The sequence below is a fragment of the Poromitra crassiceps genome (genome assembly GCF_964638095.1).
Source record: "Poromitra crassiceps genome assembly, chromosome: 12".
Classification (NCBI taxonomy): domain Eukaryota; kingdom Metazoa; phylum Chordata; class Actinopteri; order Beryciformes; family Melamphaidae; genus Poromitra; species Poromitra crassiceps.
This window is the reverse complement of record NC_139632.1, coordinates 38,577,246-38,599,047: the sequence shown is the minus strand read 5'-3', so window position 1 is coordinate 38,599,047 and position 21,802 is coordinate 38,577,246. Positions and strand designations below refer to the sequence as shown.

At 45.3% G+C, this 21,802-nt stretch overlaps 1 protein-coding gene across 1 annotated transcript in view; it reads left to right on the top strand.

Moving 5' to 3' along the window:
* Positions 1-21,802, top strand: part of naaladl2 (N-acetylated alpha-linked acidic dipeptidase like 2) — a gene marked incomplete at its 3' end in the record, with an annotated part of 362,515 nt that overhangs the window by 182,814 nt on the left and 157,899 nt on the right. Inside the window, exons 8-9 of the mRNA XM_083647387.1 lie at positions 7,598-7,741; positions 20,319-20,411. Of these exons, the coding sequence (XP_083503513.1) occupies positions 7,598-7,741; positions 20,319-20,411 (237 nt within the window). The remainder of the gene's footprint in view (positions 1-7,597; positions 7,742-20,318; positions 20,412-21,802) is intronic.

Genomic DNA, 21,802 nt, shown 5'->3' with positions numbered 1-21,802 from the left:
CACACTGAAAGGAGGCCTGCCGAGCCATCCAACACAACACACAGTGTCACACTGAGAGGAGGCCTGCCGAGCCATCCAACACAACACACAGTGTCACATTGAGAGGAGGCCTGCCGAGCCATCCAACACAACACACAGTGTCACACTGAGAGGAGGCCTGCCGAGCCATCCAACACAACACACAGTGTCACACTCAGAGGAGGCCTGCCGAGCCATCCAACACAACACACAGTGTCACACTCAGAGGAGGCCTGGCAGAACAGGTGGAGGTTCACGTAAGCAAGACAGTGAGACATTGTCAATTCAATGCTAATCAGTCAAGCACAGTGTGTGCTGGAGGTGTAGAGCTTCAGCCGTTCCTCTGGACCGTGCTGGAGACAGTTTGCATTTCATGTTTAAAATTCCCTTCCTCAGTTCCTGTGGTTTCCTGATCATTCCTGACCACAGGATCTCTAGTGCATCACTGTTGGAGGGCTTGTCTCTTGGTCAGCCCAAACACAACGCTCAAGATGAGGCAACATGTTTTTCAGCCCAAACACAACGCTCAAGATGAGGCAACATGTTTTTTCTTCTCGTGAAAATGTGACAAACAGTAGTAGTGGTTTAACCAGTAGATGTAAAGAGGAATCCCTAGGTATGACGTGGCTTTGATATGGCTTTACAGTATCTTCTCACTTTGCATTGGCATGATCTCTTGGTAGAGAACACATACCTGTAGGCTACTGCACCTTGGGGGTGGCACAGTAACTATGTAGTAAAGTAGGGACTGCCAGTTATAATCGCTTTCATTGATTAGATTGCAGGTTTTCTAAATGATAGCCTACTAAATGGCTAAACCATTTCAATTACACCCTTTATTAGACTACTGTATGTCTAGATGCTAATGGACAGAAGTTGACTCAACCCGTTGCGTTGCTGCTGCACCTATAAACCTGTCCTGCACCTGACTAAAGAGTGATCAGATTGATGGATTATGGTTAGAGCTCCAGAAAAAGAGTATCTTTTCCACTCCACTCTTCTCTCTCTCGTGCATCTCCTCACCTGTCATTTTCTCCATTATCCTCTTCTTGCCTTATCTCCTCCTCTCCTACAACCTGCCGTCTCTCCTCTCCTCCTCTCCTACAACCTGCCGTCTCTCCTGTCCTCCTCTCCTCTCCTCTCCTACAACCTGCCGTCTCTCCTCTCCTCTCCTCCTCTCCTACAACCTGCCGTCTCTCCTCTCCTCCTCTCCTCTCCTACAACCTGCCATCTCTCCTCTCCTCCTCTCCTCTCCTCCTCTCCTACAACCTGCCGTCTCTCCTCTCCTCCTCTCCTACAACCTGCCGCCTCTCCTCTCCTCCTCTCCTACAACCTGCCGTCTCTCCTCTCCTCCTCTCCTCTCCTACAACCTGCCATCTCTCCTCTCCTCCTCTCCTCTCCTCTCCTCCTCTCCTACAACCTGCCGACTCTCCTCTCCTCCTCTCCTACAACCTGCCGTCTCTCCTCCTCTCCTCCTCTCCTACAACCTGCCGGCTCTCCTCTCCTCCTCTCCTCCTCTCCTACAACCTGCCATCTCTCCTCTCCTCCGCTCCTCTTCTCTCCTCTCATCCTTTTTCTTCGCCTCTACATTTTCCTTGGCTTCTTTTTTCCATCTTCTGGACTCCTCTCCTTTCCTCCCCTCTCTTGCCCACTCCTCCCCTCCCTCCCTCCCTCCCTCCCTCCCTCCCTCCCTCCCCTCATCCTCTCTGCTCTCCCCTGTCGTTCATGGATTATTAATGATCTTCATGGAGCTGCGATGCCGTGGTGACACTCTCTCCAGACCAGGCAGCGAGAGCTATCGACTGCAGGTTCGCTTCAAAGGAACCACCAGGCACATTCTTCAAGGGTAGCTGAACTTGTCTCACAGCAGAAGGTAGAGTATGGATTAGTCACAAACTTGGACAAAGTATGGATCGGCTGCAGGAGCAGCAGAAGCGGGGAGCGATTTAGCAGCATGAACACGAGCACTCGGCAGTTGTGATCTAAAAAAACACCATTTCTTTCCACAATAACCCACGCCACCATCTTTGCACCTCAGACATTTCAAAAGGTACTCACCATTGCAGAAGGGTGGTCTTGTGATCTTGGGGGCGGTCGGGGGTTGAAAGCTCGGCGCTGCTAATACATATTTTTAATATATATATATTTTTTAATTCATCAACTTTGCGATTTCCTTCCAGCCATCACAGCGCTCGCTATTGTTCCCCTGCTGGTCACTGGTCCACTACACCACCGAGTCTCGCAGGGGCCCGACGGCATCCAGGCACAGGGGGGCTAAGGGACTGTGCCATGGAGCTCTATCTCCTGTCCTCCACTCCATCTGCTCACTCAGTACCTTCATTATGGAAAACATCTACACCAGGAAGTGCCTGGGGAAAAACTGGTTCTCCTCCTTGCCAGCTGTCAGACCACATCTGTACCTCGAGCACTTTTCCTACCGAACCAAGAGAGGGACTGAGGGATGCTGCGGCGTGCCTCCTGGGCCCTGCTGGCGCTGGGGCCCGGCCAACAACATAGGCTGCATCTTTAACCAGAAATATACCCCTCCGTGCACGCGCACTCGCACGCACGCACACACACACACGCACACGCACGCACACGCACGCACACGCACACGCATACGCACGCTCGCACGCACACACACACACACACACACACACACACACACACCACCCCAACTGAAAATGCCGCCTCAGCAGCATTTTCGGCAACGAGAGCAATGCGATCCCCAAGTGAACCTCACAATCTTAACAGATACTATCTTAACTGATTTAAAGGAGACCCTCAAAACCCTGAGGCTTATAATGACCCATCATCTTTTTTGCAAGGACCGTGCCACAAAGAGTCATATTGTTTCATTTTATGTGTGTGTGTGTGTGTGTGTGTGTGTGTGTGTGTGTGTGTGTATGCGCACGCGTGTGTGTGTGTGCGTCCGTCCGTCCACGTGCATGCGTGTGTCCGCGTGGAAAAGTGCTCTCACCCGTGCAAGTAAAATGCAAGTGTATTAGTGTAGAGTCAAACGTTGCAGTGGGCTGTCTCTCCAGGCATGCTGTGTTATCAGCTTCACGTGCAGTGTGTTATGTGTCATTATGGTGTGGTGTGTGTGATTATGCCTGGAGGTTACGGACCTGCTTTGCTCTGCTTGGCTACTTACTGCTTTGCAGAGACAAAAATCACATTGGCATATGATCTCTAATCTATCTATCTATTTATATATCTATATAAGGGAGCAAGTGGGCTGTCTGTTTCCATTTTTGTCCCACTGATGATGTCATAGGCATTGTGACGTCATCAGCGATGTAATAAGAGCAGCCGGGCCTATAGGAATGATATAAAAGGGAGCAAGTGGGCACTGTTTCAAGTGGGCACCGTTTGTTTCAATTTTTGTCCCACTGATGATGTCACGATGTCTATGACATCATCAGTGACATAATTATTGACCAAAATCATCTTACGACTTCACTGAGGATGTGTCATAGGCACTGATGATGTCATAGCCATTGTGACATCATAAGTGCTGTCATAGGGAAGTTGAGCAATTGTGCGCTGCGCATGCCAATAGAGCAGGTGATTGTGTGCTGCGCATGCCAATTGGGGCAGGCGAGGCCGCACAGCAGCAGCCGAGCTGTGTGCAGCGAGCCCACGCGGCGGGCGAGCCTAGGGCCCGCACGTCACTGCTCCTGACTACATGATGTGTTGGTGGTTCATGGCTCCACATAGACCCACATGTTGCTCATATTGTTCATATTCACATGCTTGGGATTGTAATTGGGCAGAATAATCAGTCAGCACACAGCACTGAGTGTGTGAACGTGTGTGTGAGGGTGCATGTCTGCATCTCCATCAATCTACAGTCAGTGTGTGTGTGTGTGTGTGTGTGTGTGTGTGTGTATGAGAGCGAGAGAGAGAGAACTTAATCTTCTAGAGTGCTCCTGTTTCGCCTGATCTCATTATCTGTCAATGAGGCTACCATTGCTCCTTCTCCACTTACTCCTCTAATAATAATCCTCCATTTGAATAAAACAGAGCAAAACAATAGGAACCATGGAGTCGGGGGGAAGAAACTGGTCTGCTCATAAAAATGGATGATTTCCGGAGGTCAGTGGTGCTCGTACATTGTAGTTTTGCTTGATGTTGCTGCTGTAGCTGTAGATTCAGTGTTCTAGTCGAGTACTGGACAGCTGAAGTGACCTGTGTGTGCACTCAAATATGTGATGCAGTCTGAATGTGCATTACAGTATGTTGCATATTTCAACAAGTCCTCCAACTGCAGGAGTATTTCAATAGAAGACCACCCCGACCGCTACACCTTATTACTGTCCACCGTGCTGTTTCAATAGAAGACCACCCTGACCCTATAGTCTCGCTCTCCAGCCTCCCCTCCCTTCCCAGAGAGGAGTCGGCGCAGGTCTCCATTGTGGAATTGCGATGGGCGGCGCTTAGTGGCAGTGCCCTTGTAAAATAGTTTCCAACAATCCAATTTGCCGTTTTCAGCGTGTAGCAACAAGCTAGCGTGTAGGTTTCTGCCGTTAGCTTGCCACCTAGTTAGCGTTGTTGTTTTCACTGAGGCGGCAGGGCACTATTTACAGCGACACACAGAGAGGAAGGAGCGGAAGCCGCTCTGATTGACATGGTCGGAGCCAATGACAGAGCTTCTTAAGTGGGGAGCGGACATCCGGCAGCGACTGAAACAGTCGCTCCAGTGGGAGAGCAGCTGTAGAGCAGGGGAGGGCTTATGCCAGCAGCCAAACTTTCCGTGCAGCCAGACTCCTCTGGCGACCGGACTTGACTGCGTGTGTGCGCGCCCTGTGCGTGTGTGTGTGTGTGTGCGCCGCGTGTGTGTGTGTGTGTGTGTGTGTGTGTGTGTGTGCGCGTGTGTGTGTGCGCCCCGTGCGTGCGCGTGTGTGCGCGCCCCGTGCGTGCGTGTGTGTGTGTGCGCACGCCGTGTGCGTGTGTGTGTGTGTGAAGGCATAGCTGCACAGCAGAGTGGTGCTGGCTGCAGTGTTGTGAACTGAACCTGAATGGACCTGAAGTACGGATGAGGAGGAAAACTTTCTCCTCCTAATGGGGGCCAATCAAACGGTGCAGCCATCTCCGGCGCCCTGAGCTAACCCCTGCCCCCGCTTTTGGCTGAACGCTTCCACCTGTGAAAACCTCTTTGTCTATTAGCAGTCAATCCACCAGATTCACTCAGGGAGGAAATAGGAGAAAGAAAGAAAGAAAGAAAGAAAGAAAGAAAGAAAGAAAGAAAGAAAGAAAGAAAGAAAGAAAGAAATGAGACAGATGAGATGGAGAGAAAAGGGGTGACGAGAGATAGGGTATATACTAGATACACATGAATGAAAGGTGTGAGGGACATACTGCACTGTACGGACACACCTCTGCTACCTAGCTAACAACATAGAGATAACTGTGCAGTCAGGCTGATCCAGCCCTGCTGCCCATGGCGATTACTGAGGGACCAAATCAACAACACACAAACAAACAGCCTAAGCCTCTCCCTCTGCCAGGCCCCGCTGTGTTTTTATTATCATTATTTTCATGTCATTTCTGCTCTGACAATGGTATAATGAGAAAAGAAAAAATGTGAGAGAGAGAGAGAGAGAGAGGGAGAGGGAGAGTAGTGCAGTCGTCATATCGGATTTACCCTGTCTGTTTCCTGACAGTAAACATGTATTTTTTAGAAATGCATTTTTTCACCAATTTGAATGATATGCAATATAGATTTTTCACGATTTCTCCTGCAACGTTAATCCAATCTCAACCAAGTTTAGCACAAGCCATAATGGATTTTTTTTTTTTTTTTTTTCACGGTTTCAGGGTAGCAGGTAACGGTAACAGGGGAAGCCCTGTTCTAGAGCAACCAAACTTCAGATATATATTTGGGATGAACCCCACAGCGTGACAAAACATAAGTGATTCCACTCCATATTGCCACCTTCTGGCCAATCATGAAATACCAACTATTTTTCGGCCTCCTACCCACATCATGTGTCTCACAGATTGTTGACTGTCATGGCCGTTTGGCCTTGACGCATGAATAAAGATGAAACTGAAGAAACAGCTCTTAATCCAATCAGCCAGGTGGTGGCATTGAAACACGCAACTTACACACTGACTTGGCCAATAACCTCACTGACTCTGCACAAATCCATTGCATATTTTGGATGGACCCCAAAGTATGACAAACCGCATTTGGTGTTATGCCCCATAGCGCCTCCATCAGGCCAACCTTGCAACAGCATTTTGTTTCTCCTACGAAGTTGCCTTCTTTCTTTGCCACCAAATTGTACACACCATCGTCTTTGCATCACAGCATTGTGATATGTAGCCTCACCATCGGGCTGTGATTAAAGATGACAGTATGCTTAAAGGAACACTCCGCCCATTTTCAACCAGCTTTGTATCATTAGAACATCAGTAGTATATCAGAAAACTGTAAACGGTTTTGAAGTCTGTCATTTAATTTGACAGTTATTGAGTGTTAAAGTGTGGACCAGTGACATCACTGGTCCACACTAGTCACTGGTCCACACTAACTCAAATGAATAACTCATTAACTCAAATCAACTCTCAATAACTGTCAAACTAGATGAATGATGAATAGTTTGACAGTTATTGAGAGTTGATTTGAGTTAATGAGTTATTAATTTGAGTTAGTGTGGACCAGTGATGTCACTGGTCCACACTTTAACACTCAATAACTGTCAAATTAAATGACAGACTTCAAAACCGTTTACAGTTTTCTGATATACTACTGATGTTCTAATGATACAAAGCTGGTTGAAAATGGGCGGAGTGTTCCTTTAATGCCATCCAAATGTCACATGATGTACGCCTACGCCTACTGTTCTGCCTGTTCTTGCTGCATCATTTTATATCATGATGCAGCGAGCTAATATCGTTACTGTCAGTCATTTGCCCCAGAAGCCTGGACACCACGCATAGACGCTCACAACAATGTTTTTTAATCATATCTACTAGACCATGTGTAAGAAGCAACACATAACAATGAGAAGTGGACCGTCTACTGCTGCATTTAAGTCCATCTAATGTTCCCTTACTCATGCTAACACATCCAGGCTGTTGTTTATCTGACACATTTTAATAAACATTATGTGTAATCAGAGTTCCCCCAGAAATGTGTCTCATCTGATTGGAGAGAAAAAAAAACTCTACAAGATAAATATTAGACCATGAGACACTAATATTTCTCAACTGAAAACCAATATCAACAACTTGTGGGATATTGAAAAATATTGACAGCTTAAACACTCTGGTTAGCACAAACTCAATACATGCTTCATCTCCCTCATCTGATACACACTGCGCTAATTTAGTGCGCTGCTAAATCGTGTTAATTGCAATCATCTCCATTGAATTAATCATGAGTCAATTCTGATGTAAATCAATTCACTACATGGAAATCCAGTTCAACTTGCTGAACTTAATTTGCATTCACCAGTTTCCATAATTGGACAACGAGGCAATGACATAAAACATATTGTTAAATCGTGTGTCTCTCTCCCTCTCTCTGCTTTTGGACTTTCCCTCTCCCCGCTGCTTGTCTTTCTTCCAGTGGGCGTGTCCAGAGAGGCTGCTGGCAGTCTGACGTCTCTGTTGGTTCAGCCCATCTCTGCCTCCCTGGCTAAGAGGTTACTGTCCTCTCCATCCTCAGGCCAGGGGGGGTCCTGCACTCCTCTCGCCATGCCTCCCAACACAGGTAAATACTCACCATACATACAGAATGGCATCATACAACCCCAAAGCACACATTACAAAATATGTTCCAATGCTGCAGAAAGGTGAGAATAAATAGGCATCAGCTAGTGGTTAAACGTCTCTGAGTAGGGCAGGTCCCTACTCTTACCCACTGCTAACCAAGATACAGCACAGCTAGGTGTGTGACCGAACCAAAGAGACTGACTCTGTGAGCAGGGACAGATAGACCTGTCCTATTACTTATTACCTATCCTACAGCTGTGCTGCTGTAATCCATTACATTCTCACCTATCCTACAGCTGTCCTGCTGTAATCCATTACATTATCACCTATCCTGCTGTCCTGCTGTAATCCATTACATTATCACCTATCCTGCTGTCCTGCTGTAATCCATTACATTATCACCCATCCTACAGCTGTCCTGCTGTAATCCATTACATTCTCACCTATTCTACAGCTGTCCTGCTGTAATCCATTACATTATCACCCATCCTACAGCTGTCCTGCTGTAATCCATTACATTATCACCTATCCCAAAGCTGCCCTGCTGTAATCCATTACATTCTCACCTATCCTACAGCTGTCCTGATGTAATCCATTACATTATCACCTATCCTGCAACAGCTGTCCTGCTGTAATCCATTACATTATCACCTATCCTACAGCTGCCCTGCTGTAATCCATTACATTCTCACCCATCCTATAGCTGTGCTGCTGTAATCCATTACATTATCACCTATCCTACATCTGCCCTGCTGTAATCCATTACATTATCACCCATCCTACAGCTGTGCTGCTGTAATCCATTACATTCTCACCCATCCTACAGCTGCCCTGCTGTAATCCATTACATTATCACCTATCCTACAGCTGCCCTGCTGTAATCCATTACATTATCACCTATCCTACAGCTGCCCTGCTGTAATCCATTACATTCTCACCTATCCTACAGCTGCCCTGCTGTAATCCATTACATTATCACCTATCCTACAGCTGCCCTGCTGTAATCCATTACATTATCACCCATCCTACAGCTGTGCTGCTGTAATCCATTACATTCTCACCCTTCCTACAGCTGCCCTGCTGTAATCCATTACATTATCACCCATCCTACAGCTGTGCTGCTGTAATCCATTACATTCTCACCCTTCCTACAGCTGCCCTGCTGTAATCCATTACATTCTCACCCATCCTACAGCTGTCCTGCTGTAATCCATTACATTCTCACCCATCCTACAGCTGTCCTGCTGTAATCCATTACATTCTCACGTATCCCACATAATCCACTTACAGCCCTTGTAGAAGACCCAATCAATCATATTGACTATAGCACCAGGGCACATCAGTGTTACTGTGGCTATAATTACAGTAAAGACCCCCTCTCAGGTTTGATTGATATCACCTAGAAATGGTAAAAGTCATTCTGTCACATTTACTATTGATTCATTGATTTCCTTTTACAAGTTCACTTTACATGGATCACCAATTCTGTAAATGTGCCAGTGCTGAAAAGCATTAGAGAGGCAATAAAAAAATAATACATGAAAAACAAACACTGTGTCCACACTGGCAGATTCAGCACTCCACTATGGCATTGTGTGTGTGCGTGTGTGTGTGTGCCTGTGTGCGTGCGTGTGCGTGTGTGCGCCTGTGTGCATGTGCGAGTGTGTGTGTGTTTTTATTCTTCTTCTTTCAATTACGTTGCTCCGTCTAAAAGGATTACCTCTACTATAGTGCTGCCTCTGCTGGCGTATCAATCACACCAGCGTGTGACTCGCTGAGTTCATAAGAGTTCATTGAGACAAGCTATTAGAGACGTCTGGGGTTAACGCTTAAAGAGGAGGGGTCAGTGAGGGAGGGCGCGTATGTTAAGGACGAGACAGTGATAGAGGTAGAGATTATGGTTCGATCGATACACTGTATATGTTTGCAGATATATGAGACCTCTCATATAACGGAGATGATGCGTTTGATTTATTTACATACACAGTATTGTAGAATTAATCAATACTAACCTGAATTCATTCTAACGTGACGTTTTGAATCCACACCGTTATGTATAAATATGCTTTCTTATTACAAGTAGTTGTAGTAGCGGGGCGTCCAGGGTAGTGCAGCAGTAGATTCCCTGCCTACCATCACGAGAGGGCCGCGGGTTCGAGCCCCCGTGTTACCTCTGGCTTGGTCGGACGTCCATACAGGCACAATAGGCCAGGTCTACAGGTGGACTAGTGTGTCTTCTGGTCGGTCAGGGCGCCTGCTGAGGGGGAGTGGAACTGGGGGGAAATAGCATGATCCTCCCATGACTGCACATGTATCAGAGGGAAGCATGTGTTAGTCCAGTGTTTCTCAAAGACTGGGTCGGGACCCACAGGAGGAGATTTTATTTGGATCACCAAATAAATTTGCAGAATTTATTCCATAGTCTTTTTTTTTTAAATGTGGATATTGTTTTACCGATGAGAAATAAAAACAATTACATAGCCTGTTAACTCTGCATAAATGTATTTATAAAGTATTGAACATGTGTATATGTTTTCAATAGGCCTAACGCATGCATAAAACAAAGTTGTGGTTAATCAAACGTACATCTCTTCAAAATGGCAGGTTTACCTATATAATATTAGATGATGTGGAAATGGCAGTAAAAAATGGTGGGGAACGTTCATTTATGCACAAATTAGCTCTTCTCACGATTTATAGATAAGGCCTGTTATGAATTGGGTCGCGATGGTTTGACTTTTTTCAAAAGTGGGTCCCCAGAAAAGAAGGTTTGGGAAACACTGTCTAGTCTACAGCTCTCCCAAGATCAGCAGAGGGTGGAACAGTGATTGGGACAGCAGGGAGAATTGGCCAAGTACAACTGGGGAGAAAAATCCACACCCTCCAAAAAACAACAACAAAAAGTAGCTGTGGTAGCAGTAATTGAGTAGTTTCAGTAGCGGTAGTTCATCTAGTAATATCCATACTGTAGTAGTAGCAATAAAAGTAATACTTGTAGTAATCAATGTAGGATCGACCTGGAACCTAGGAACTTTTGGGAACTTTCTGGACAAGGCGTGCGCTCTAACTCTTCCTCTATCACCATGTCCCTGGTAGTGTGCTTCCACGCTCTCCTTGCTCTTGTTATTTATGATGTTTAATTGAACTTTTATTTGATTGCACTTGGGATTTGATTGCCCCAAATTGCGTCTTGGCTTCGACTCTTCGACCTCTTGCTCAGGTCATCATAAATGAGACCCCGCTCTTAATTAATTGTTATGGTTACATAAACAGACACATAATAGTGACTGAGGTGAGAGGAGAGATGCAGTGGCAAAGCTCCTGTAGGACCCGCTGACTTGATCTCTCTCTGGACTGAAGGAGAGAGAGAGAGACATTCATTCTGAAAGCAGAAATTAACAGGCCCCGAAGCCACAACTGTCCAAAAAAAGACCATAAAATGCTTATTAATAAAAGGGTTATTGCATGTAAAGATGGAGAAGGAAAAGTGCAGCGTAGTTTATACCAACAACAGTCCGCGCACCCACCTAGGCGCCATTGTGCAACTGTGCGTCATCGGCTCATACAGGAAGGATTTATTACATCACTGATGACGTCACAATTGCTCGAGTGACATCACTAATGCACCCCCTAGTGATATGATATGATAGGATTTTTAACTCGCTGAGAGACCAGATATTTTTTTCACTTTTGCATGAAAGCATGTCTTGTGAATGAAACCTCCAATTGCAGTTTGAATGAACTGTGTGTGTACGACCCCGGGGGGGTAGCGGGGTTATTTCCTCTAGATGTAAGGATTCTTTAAATATTTATATTTTATTATAAGTCACATACACATGTACATGTTGGCAAACGGCATTGGTGTTTTGCTGTGTGTGGAATCGTCAAAGACTCAACAGGTATTGTATGTAGTAATGAACCATGTGGTTATTGTACTGGGAATTTACCCTTTGACTCCATGTTAAATGAAATGATTAGCTTCAGCCTTCAGCGCTTTCTCCAATCACTGTAAGTGGAGAGAGAGAGAGAGCAGAGAGAGAGAGAGAGAGAGAGAGAGAGAGAGAGAGAGAGAGAGAGAGAGAGAGATAGGTTTTGAATGCTAGTCTGTGACTCTAATGGCTGTGAATTAGCCTGAAAAACGGTGTCTCTTTGGCTTTGCTCATTAACGTTTAACTGGTGCAGCCAATGAGATGATTTCTGCCTTCAGAGCTCTGCGCCCGAGAAATATTTCTATCACAAAAACTCCTATCTAGCAGCAAGCTTGCCAAGGACATTTTCCACTGTTCCAATTTGATCACAATATTGATGGTAAGCAAGTGCAAGAAGCAATAAACCAACTGTTGGGAAAATCCAGCACATGGATCATTGTATCCCCCCCACCCCCGTTTTTCTTTTAAATTATTATTATTACCTCTGCCAACAGAGCTGGCAGGGAGGTTATGTTTTCACCCCCGCGTGTTTGTTTGTCTGTTTGTCAGCAGGATATCTCAAAAAGTTATGAACGGAAGTTGGCATAAAGGTTGTTCATGGGCCAACTTAGAACTGATTCACTTTCCACGGGCCACTGGCCAAAAGTGGGCGTGGCGAATGGCTGTGTCCAATCACAAAAAGGCACAACTTCCAAAGGGATACACGTAACACCACAAAAGTTGATAGAAAGGTTGGTCATTCGCCTTTTTCACGGACGTCTAGAGAAAGTGCGCAGCGCCCAGCGACTATTTTCAGAGCGCTCCGCCGTTTTTGTGCGCCCGACTCCCAGCGCTTCCAGCTGAAAATATTTTAACTTTTCAGAAAGACGCTGGTGTCGGGTGCTGCTTTTCTGGCAACTAATCATATGGAGAAATCGCAAGAGAGACAGAAAGGCTCAATTGTGGGAGCAGATTGGCTAGACACTTAATATTTCTGGTGAGTGTTGAGCTAAATCACTGTATGTGTGTTGTTGTTTGCTAATGTTAGCTGTCAGCTATCAAGCTACTACCGCACTGAACTAACGTTACTTTCAGACTGCTTCCTTGTATATTGTGCACTGAGATCAGCGCTTCCCAGCGTACTTCCAGCGTTTAACGGTCAGAAAAAGACGCTAGGTGGACACAGGCCCTAACTGGTCGCTTACTAGAACACTACTTTCTGCTGTTTCCCATGTCACTCTCACACACACACACACACACACACACACACACACAGTTCCTCCCTGTCATGCATCATGGTGCCTGACAATCAATGAGGCTCCCCAGAACCAGTGAGAGTCGAGACACACGTCATATCGATCCTCACGGACAGGGGGCCAGAGTGTGTGTGTGTGTGAGAGAGAGAGAGAGAGATAGAGAGAGATAATGCGTGTGTGTGAGAGAGAGTGTGTGAGAGTGTGAGAGAGGGAGTGTGCGTGTGTGTGTGAATGTGTGAGAGAGAGAGTGTGTGTGTGTGTGTGTGTGTGTGTGAGAGAGAGTGTGTGAGGCCTCCCTATTCTCAAACTTTCTCATGTCAAGGACCCCGAATTTGGTCCACACATTAGAGCCACATACCCCTATTTCCTGATATTTTGTCTCATGATGGAAACCAAATCTGATTATATATATACTGTATATATATATATATATATATAGAGAGAGAGAGAGAGAGAGAGAGAGAGAGAGAGAGAGAGAGAGAGAGAGAGAAACTATTTGTTTGTTTATTTTAAATGGATCCCCATTAGCTGACGCCAAGATGCCAGCTAGAGTTCTTGGGGTCCCGGCAGCAAGGATCTATGATACAAGGCAGTCATTCTTCTACATTCTCTAATTGTGTTAACTCATTTGAAATTAAATAATGCCCAAGTTTAACAATTCATCAGCCCCTGGACCCCCCTCAAGGACCCCACACTGAGAAGCAACGCTATAGAGCAAGCCTGACACAGTACATACAGCCAAGGCTTCTGCAAGGTAGAAGGTCTCTTCTTCAAGTGCTTCCGTTCCATTACAACAAATGGGAGACAGAAGGAGGAAGGATAGGAGAGAGGAGTTGATACGTGCCGTTGTCTTGCAGACAGCGATGGAGCTCTAGGAGAAACGTCTATTCATTTAAAGTTTCTTGATTATCCACAAAGCTACTATGGATTACCAGGCTCTTCAATTTGGCGTACATATAATCAATTGTACAAGTGATCGCCTGTTAATCCCGCAGTCTTCTTCTTCTGTTAAAAGCAGGCGGTCTAAACCTTCAAATTGGGCCTGAATATGTGCTGTTTATTCACCTTACAAATGTCTTTAGTGTATGCCGACATGTAGAGTGCATCCTACTCATTCATAACAAGCCTTGTTATGCCAACTCATGTCTTACAGTCGAGGTGTCAACTTTTGCCAGTAAGGTTCAAGGTTCAAGGATATTTATTGTCATTCCAAAACATGAAACATGGAAGGGAACGAAATATGAACTCAAGGTCCTGGTGGATAGATCAACTAGGATATCATAAATCATAAGCATCATCGTAAGCAAGGCAACGTGAAAACTGCATGGTTTTTGAATGGACTTTGGTTAAGCGAGTGTTTGGTTCCCCGAGACAACGCCATATTTACTTATTTTGTTTCCACTGCACTTAATCGCATTTACCTTTTATCGATACACCAAGTCTGTCTTCCCCCCAACGTAAAAACTTTTTTGCGATATTTCAAGCAATGTGCAAATCGAAAATGCGCCTAAAAGCATGTGAATGGAAAGCCACCTACAGAGGGACGGACAGAAGGAAAGCCAAAGAGAGACAGAGATGTAATCTGTCTGTGATCGATTGGCTCCAACCCGGAGCACTCTGGGGATCCTGCCGTCATTTGTTTCCATCTGTCGGCCTCCTTTCTTTTGCTCGTTCGCTCCTTTTTTAATTCCTCCTCTCCCTATTTTTCTCCTTTAATTCCCATTCAATTAAGGCCGGCTGTATTGGCTGGCCATTGGTTAATTGCTCGGGGGCCCTCTATGGAGATCGCCAGACCTTAAGGAGACGCCGCAGCTGGCCTCACATCACTCATAGCACTGTGTGTGTGTGTGTGTGTGTGTGTGTGTGTGTGTGTGTGTGTGTGTGTGCGCGCGTGCGTGCGTGCGTGTGTGTGTCAATGTTCTCTTATAAGACCCTGTGCTCATACAGCTTGATACTGCCTACTTTAATATTTAGAATGTATAGTCGCCCCAAAAAGATGAATAAACATTTTTCCTGCAAATAAAAAGGCGTTTATAGCGTTTATCTCTGCTTATCTGTCTGTCTCTCTGCTGTTTATTTTGCTTTTACACATTTACAATCTGAAGGTCCAGGAATTATTACACTGCTTATTGCATCTGCAGCAGTTTTCCCAGTGTGCTGGCCGCTCACCTGCCTCTCTCTCTGTATCGCTGCCTCTCTCGCCCTCCTTCTGCTTCTCTGACTTGTCACTATGATGGTCTTGTGTTTAGTTATTTATTAAACTCTCTGTGTAGACTCTGCAGTATCCCTCGGACATTTTAAAACACTAGGGATCTCACGCGCTACGCAAGCTCGATTCCTAGGCTCGCCCGCTACGCGGGCTCACTATCTTGTCCGCTGCGCGGCCTCACCTACCCTGCAGCTTGCCAAGCTGCCACTACAGCTCACCCGCAGCTCGTCTGCTGCGTGGCCTGGCCTGCTCTATTGGCATGCGCAGCGCACAATTGCCCAACTTCGCATCACTGATGACATCACTCACTGATGACATCACAATTGCGAGTGACCAGACATGGTGACATCAATCAGTGAGATCACAATCGCTGGAGATCGCGGACCAAAATCGCAGACAGAGCCCACACCATCACTGATGACATCATCGAGTGCTCGAGTGACATCACTGTTGATGTCATAGACATGACATCATCACTGACATCACAATTGCCCGAGTTTAACCAAAAAACATGACCAAAATTGCAGAACCCACTTACTCCCTTTTATATAAAGGATTTCTCTCCACTTTAGCTGCATTGCATTCTGTCAGCACCTGTTTTATGTGATTCATTTGATATCTGTATTATTTTGTTTTATACATTTTAATTTGTTTTTAGACCATGTGCCTTTTAAAGTGTACCCACATGTTTGGTGAAGTGTGACACCTAATGGTGGAAAATAGGGTACTGAACTGCCCTTTCTTATTGGCTGCTCAGTTCAGTACCCTATTTTTCACCATTAGGTATCAGGCTTCACCAAAAATTTGGGTTTGGGTGTAGTTCAACTTGAAGTTTGTTTCAATTGTACTTGGTCAATTCCCCCTGCTGTCCCGGTCGTTGCTCCACCCTCTCTGCTGATCTGGGTACAGTTGTAGACTAGCACATGCTTCCTCCGATACATGACCAGCCGCTTATTTTCACCTGACAGCGAGGAGTTTCAGCGGCAGGACGTAGCACGTTGGGGCAGCACACTATTCCGCCCCAGTTCCCCTCCCCCCCGAACAGGCACCCCCCGACCGACCAGAGGAGGCACTAGTGCAGCAACCAGGAGACATACCCTTAATCCAGCTTCCCACCCGCAGACACGGCCAACTGTGCCTGTATGGATGCCCGACCAAGCCGCAGGTAACACTGGGGCTTGAACCTGCCACCCTCGTGTTGGTAGGCAGGGAACGCTGCACTACCCAGACACCCTGTTTATTTGTGTGTGTGTGTGTGTGCGTGTGTGTGTGTGCGTGTGTGTGTGTGTGTGTGTGTGTGTGTGCACGCACCCACCCACTTCTCATCTCCACAGCCCTTATAGAGTGACTAATTGATTGAACACACTCCGCCCCCCCGTCATGGCTTGGTGGTGCCGTCTCTCAGAGTGCATCTGAATGGTCTCTCTGACGTACCAACAATCACTGTCTCTGAGGTGTGTTATTAGCCTCTATTACCCAGGGCTGAGGGCTGGGGCTGGGGGGGTCGCGCGGGGGGGGACGGGGGGGGGGGGGGGGGTTTAGGCCCTACATGTCGGCATACACTAAAGACATTTGTAAGGTGAATAAACAGCACATATTCAGGCCCAATTTGAAGGTTTAGACCGCCTGCTTTTAACAGAAGAAGAAGACTGCGGGATTAACAGGCGATCACTTGTACAATTGATTATATGTACGCCAAATTGAAGAGTGGTGCCTGGTAATCCATAGTAGCTTTGTGGATAATCAAGAAACTTTAAATTAATAGATGTTTCTCCTAGAGCTCCGTCGCACCCCCTGGTGGCAAGATTTTAGAAATTGTTGGATTTGGCTGTCTTGTGTTTATACCACCAACAAAATGCATTAAAAAACAGTTTGTGCTTCCCAGCTCTAATCTTATTTCATACGCTCTCTCTTCAAAAGTGTTTGATTTTCATCATAATCTGGTTTTCCATAATAATAATAAGTTCAGTGTTTATGTCTGTGTTTCTGTCTGTTGTAGTGTAAAACGACTAAAGCGAGAGCAGGTGCTTACATGAAAGTGAGTGAGAAAAGGAGAAGATACTGAATAATGGCATCACAACAGTATAATCCTAATGTTAATTTAAAATTAAATATTCTTCTAAATATGGATGAAAGTCCAAAAAACGTAAAATCCTTACAGCACCCCCTACTTAATAATAGTTACAGCGCGGCTGGGGTGGGGTGTTGACTATGGTGCCCCACACACCTGATCAGCACAGACAGACGGACAGACAGACAGACGACACACACAAGGTGAAAACATTGTCAATGTATCAATTTGGACTTCCAAAAATTAAGTTTATAGGTGCAAATCTTTACATGATCTTCAACAGTGGGCTAGCAGTGTGCCATTCCATCTCATTGACTGTAAACTAGCTAATATTGCAGGTGGGGGGAATCACAGCTGAAGAATGTACAGTACAGTAGTTTCAGCAAATTCTCTCTCTCTCTCTCTCTCTCTCTCTCCATCCCTCTCTCTCTCTCCCCCTCTCCCTCCCTTCATCCCTCCGAACAAATGCCGAAAGTGTAACAAATGTCCGTGGCTATTACGCGTCGAGGCCGCACAGGGAGAGGCGAGCGAAGCAGAACAATGTGAAATAGCTTTATAGAAAGTACTCGTATAGGCCCCCCTTAATTACAGCACTATTGATTGCTGTGTGCAGGTCCCCCACATTCGCTTATTGCTTTTTTCTCCTCAACTCTGCATTTAATAGTGTGCAGAGAAGAAGGCTGCTCAGATGCATCTCAATTGAGACTGGCTGCTGATGATATCAGCTCTTTTCATTAGGTGCCTCTCACGCTTTAGATGGGCGGGTCAGGTGATCTAATGGGGTTTCTTTATCGCGCGGCGCGATTCATTTCCCGTGGCAACAAGTGGTGCTTCAAGGCTACTGAAATATGATTTACCGCTAATTTAATACATGTGGAGCTGCTTAGCTGATGTGGAGAGATGTTTATGGCAGCAACAACTATCAAACTCTGTCGCACGTGATATTTCACAATCTTGCATAAAGTTTAAAAAAGAATCTGTGCTCTTTATGCCTTTTGCAGGAGTGATAAATGTATCTGTGGTAGTGATACTATATGAATGAGTGCTAATACTATACGTACTGCTGTCTATTAGTGCAGCGATTCTCAACCTTTGTTGACAACCTTTCTCAACCCAGCATCATTTAGTCCACATTAGGGCCATGGACCCCCTTTTGATGAGATTTTGTCTCTAACCCAAATCTGAGAATATTTTTTATACTGTATTACTTTAATTGTCCACAATTCCATGTCTATCTGCAGTGTATAGAGATAACAGTGACACGATGATCAAAACAGTCATTCATACATTCTCTAATTGTGTTAACTTCTTGTAAATGAAATAATAAAGTTGAGCAAATTCATCTTTCTGCTGGGGACCCCCTGGATCAAGGACACTCGCTGGTCCCCAGACCCCATGTTGAGAACCACTGCCCTAATGTATTAAAAAATATAGAGGTAGAGGTTAAAACATCTTTGCTCAAGAACTCTTTGGCAGGTCTGGCTGCACGGGGGATTGAACCTGCGGGCCGTGCGGTTGGGGGGACGTTAAGGAATCACTAGGGCTTTGGGTTTTGGGGCAAAGACACTTTCCCCCGGCGCCGGCCGGGGGAAAGTGGGCCGTCATGCTAGCGCGGCGTGGTCGGCGGGGGACCGTCAGACACAGTTTGAGTCGCTGCCTTACATCTTTACTGGCACCTCGTCTCTCTTTGCCTCATATATGCAGCCGCGTCGGCCCCGCCGAGAGCACGCAGCCAGCCGGCTGCTGGCTGACAGTAGCCAGTAGCCAGTAGCCAGTAGCCAGTAACCGCTCTGTCACATGTAACACACCACGCCACCTTGTGAGAGGCCTCTTGTTTTGCTATCCTTGCGAGAGCCCAGTTTGAGTTTTTTTAGACCGTGCGAGTGGTGGCAGTGTTGGGCAAGTTACTTTCAAAATGTAATATACTACATATTACTAGTTAGATTCATTTGAAAGTAATAAGTTACTTTACAATATTACTGTCTTGTGTAGAGTAACTCGTTACTTACTACACTACTTTTGCATGACTTTCACCAAAATAACAGCAATAGAAGAATGACATCGCCGCCCCAGAACATCCCAATTCCCCCCCCCGCCCGCCCCCACAGTCTTGATGTCAGTACAAACCGTCCAAAATTCTAAATCTTATCCTTTTCCTTTGTTATTGTCATCTATAGTGGCTATTTGCATAAAAACACACAATTTGATTAGGAAATGATTGTATCCTTATTTAAATATGTGCTTTGATTGAAACAAATGTAACTCAATTTGTAACTTGTGTTACCGTACTTGACAAAGTAACTGTTATTACTGAAATCCAAAAACTGTACAGATATATTTAGAAACAGGAGAGATCGCATAACATTTAACTCGGACTAAAACGTAAAAAAAAATCGGGTTTAAAGAAAATATTTTTTTTATGTTGTTTTTTAAAGTTTTGGTCCGAGTGAATTGTTCTATGGTCTCTCACGATTGTAAATATAGCTGAACTGTTTGGTTTGACCAAGTAAAACTATTTTTATGAGCATTTTACGAAATGTCTATGGGAAAATAAATTGCGGAAGAAAATCTCTGGTACAGTGCTGAAGCAGGAAGTGACGTTCACTTTGCCTCTCTATGAGGGTCGGCTATCCTCCCATATCATCACACTGGGGACCGTTTCAAACTCAGTATCTGTCAGTAACTTTCAAATTGGCCGAAGCTACTCGTTATTAGTGTCAGGTGTGAGAGCACCTGACACTACACACCTGACGCTTCTTGATGTTTGTATGTGTGTTTATGTCTGTAAATTCCTTACATATAACAACAAATGTATATGTATTGTATAATATTGAAGTGTGCCTTTATTACTTTTCAAACTAGTAATAATGTTAGAAATCCTAATTTGAGTGTTGACGGTGATACCCATCCCTGTCTCATGTATGTCTCTTTTATGTTTTATGTTCATGAGGACCGCAATGGAAAGAAGCCTGAGGCTTTATTGTGTTTTTATCCTCGGTGATTGTCTCTTTCTGTATGTGTGCCCTGTTTTGTTGACATTCACCAAATAAAATCAATCAATCAAAAGCACGTCGCACAGGTCATTTAAGATGGGCTTTGGTTTGTAAGCTTTGTCTTTTTGCTTTTCCTAGAACGAAAGAAGATCACGCTGAATATCGGAAACCAGTCTGTCTACAAGAAAATCTACAATGTTGTTGGCTACCTGAAAGGAAGGAGGAACCCAGGTAAGGTTACAGTTGTTCCTTGAAACATGGTCTTGAAATTCCTGACAGTCTGACAGATCTGTCAGCCTGAAGGGCTGTTACAGTATTTTCTAATTACCAGCTTGCTGTACATGGCTACCTACTAAATAAATCAATTATTTGACACAAATAAAAAAAACAATTTAATTTCTTCTGCAAACAAAAAACAAAGATTCCTGCTTGCTGGCCGGACATTACAGTTAACTTGACACACCTGGGAAGAATTAACCAGCGTTGCTTTGACATGCTGCTACATGTAAAACACCACCTGGATATAAACAACAACAGAACGTTACCTGGATTCGTCTGAGATGTTTCTAACAAAGAAAGTAAATATCCAAGAGCGAGGTGTTTGGTAGGCTAACGCTACCTTGCCACTTTAACAGACTGTTGCTAGCTAAACTTTTTTGCCACAGGGTCAGGGTGTCGCAATGAGCTTGTTAAATTGACTGGACTACCTTTTGTGCGTATTAACACATTGAATGCCAGCCATGTTTTCATTCCTGTAGGTAAGTTGTGCCAGGGGTGTTTTTGACGATTCTGGCTCATTTTAGAAGAGCCGAGGATTCTTTTCTGTTAAGAATTCATGAACACCAATCATCTAAAAATAACTAATAGAATGTGTGCTTTCTCTGTCTAAAAGAGTTAGTTTGCAGAGTTAGTAGTTATGTAGATATTAGCCGTTGAGTACAGCATGGTTTCAGCGTCTGGAAATTTATTCAGAGATAAATGGCTTTTTGTGAAACAGTCACTTTAACCATTCATTTTTGGCATCAGTAAGACCGTCAGACATTCTAAACAATAGTTTTGAACAGTAATTTCCTCCATAACAACAGGAAACACCCCTCTCATTCAAACTCCTCCCTCCGTGTGTCTTCTCCTCCTTCCTCCTGGCTCTAACAGCGGGCGTGTCAGAAGCGCGTTGCTGCTGCCTGCCTGCCTGTCTGCCTGTCGGGCAAGACGAGTCTGAAATGGATTACTGTAAAATCGCGTCGCCATTTCCTTGAATGGCTTTCTCCCGCGGTGTGTGTGTGTGTGTGTGTGTGTGTGTGTGTGTGTGTGTGTGTGTGTGTTCGCGCGTTGCTGCGCGGCTCTGGGGGGAAGGGATCTCTGTCCGTTCTGTGTGTGTGTGTCCGGGCTTCTGACTGTAAAATCGCCAAGCCATTTCCGCGGGAGGCGGCTGCTTTTGTGGCTTTTGGGTCCCGTGGCTGTGACTTCTCTCGGTCTCTGTCGCCACTTAGTGGTCGGTAAAATAGATTACACACATGCTCTTGCTCCAAATAGTTATCTCGAAGATGTAAAAGGGGTTGATTGATGTCCCACCGTCAAAAAAACATGTAAGACGAGTTATTTCGGCTCTGGCACTCAAGCGC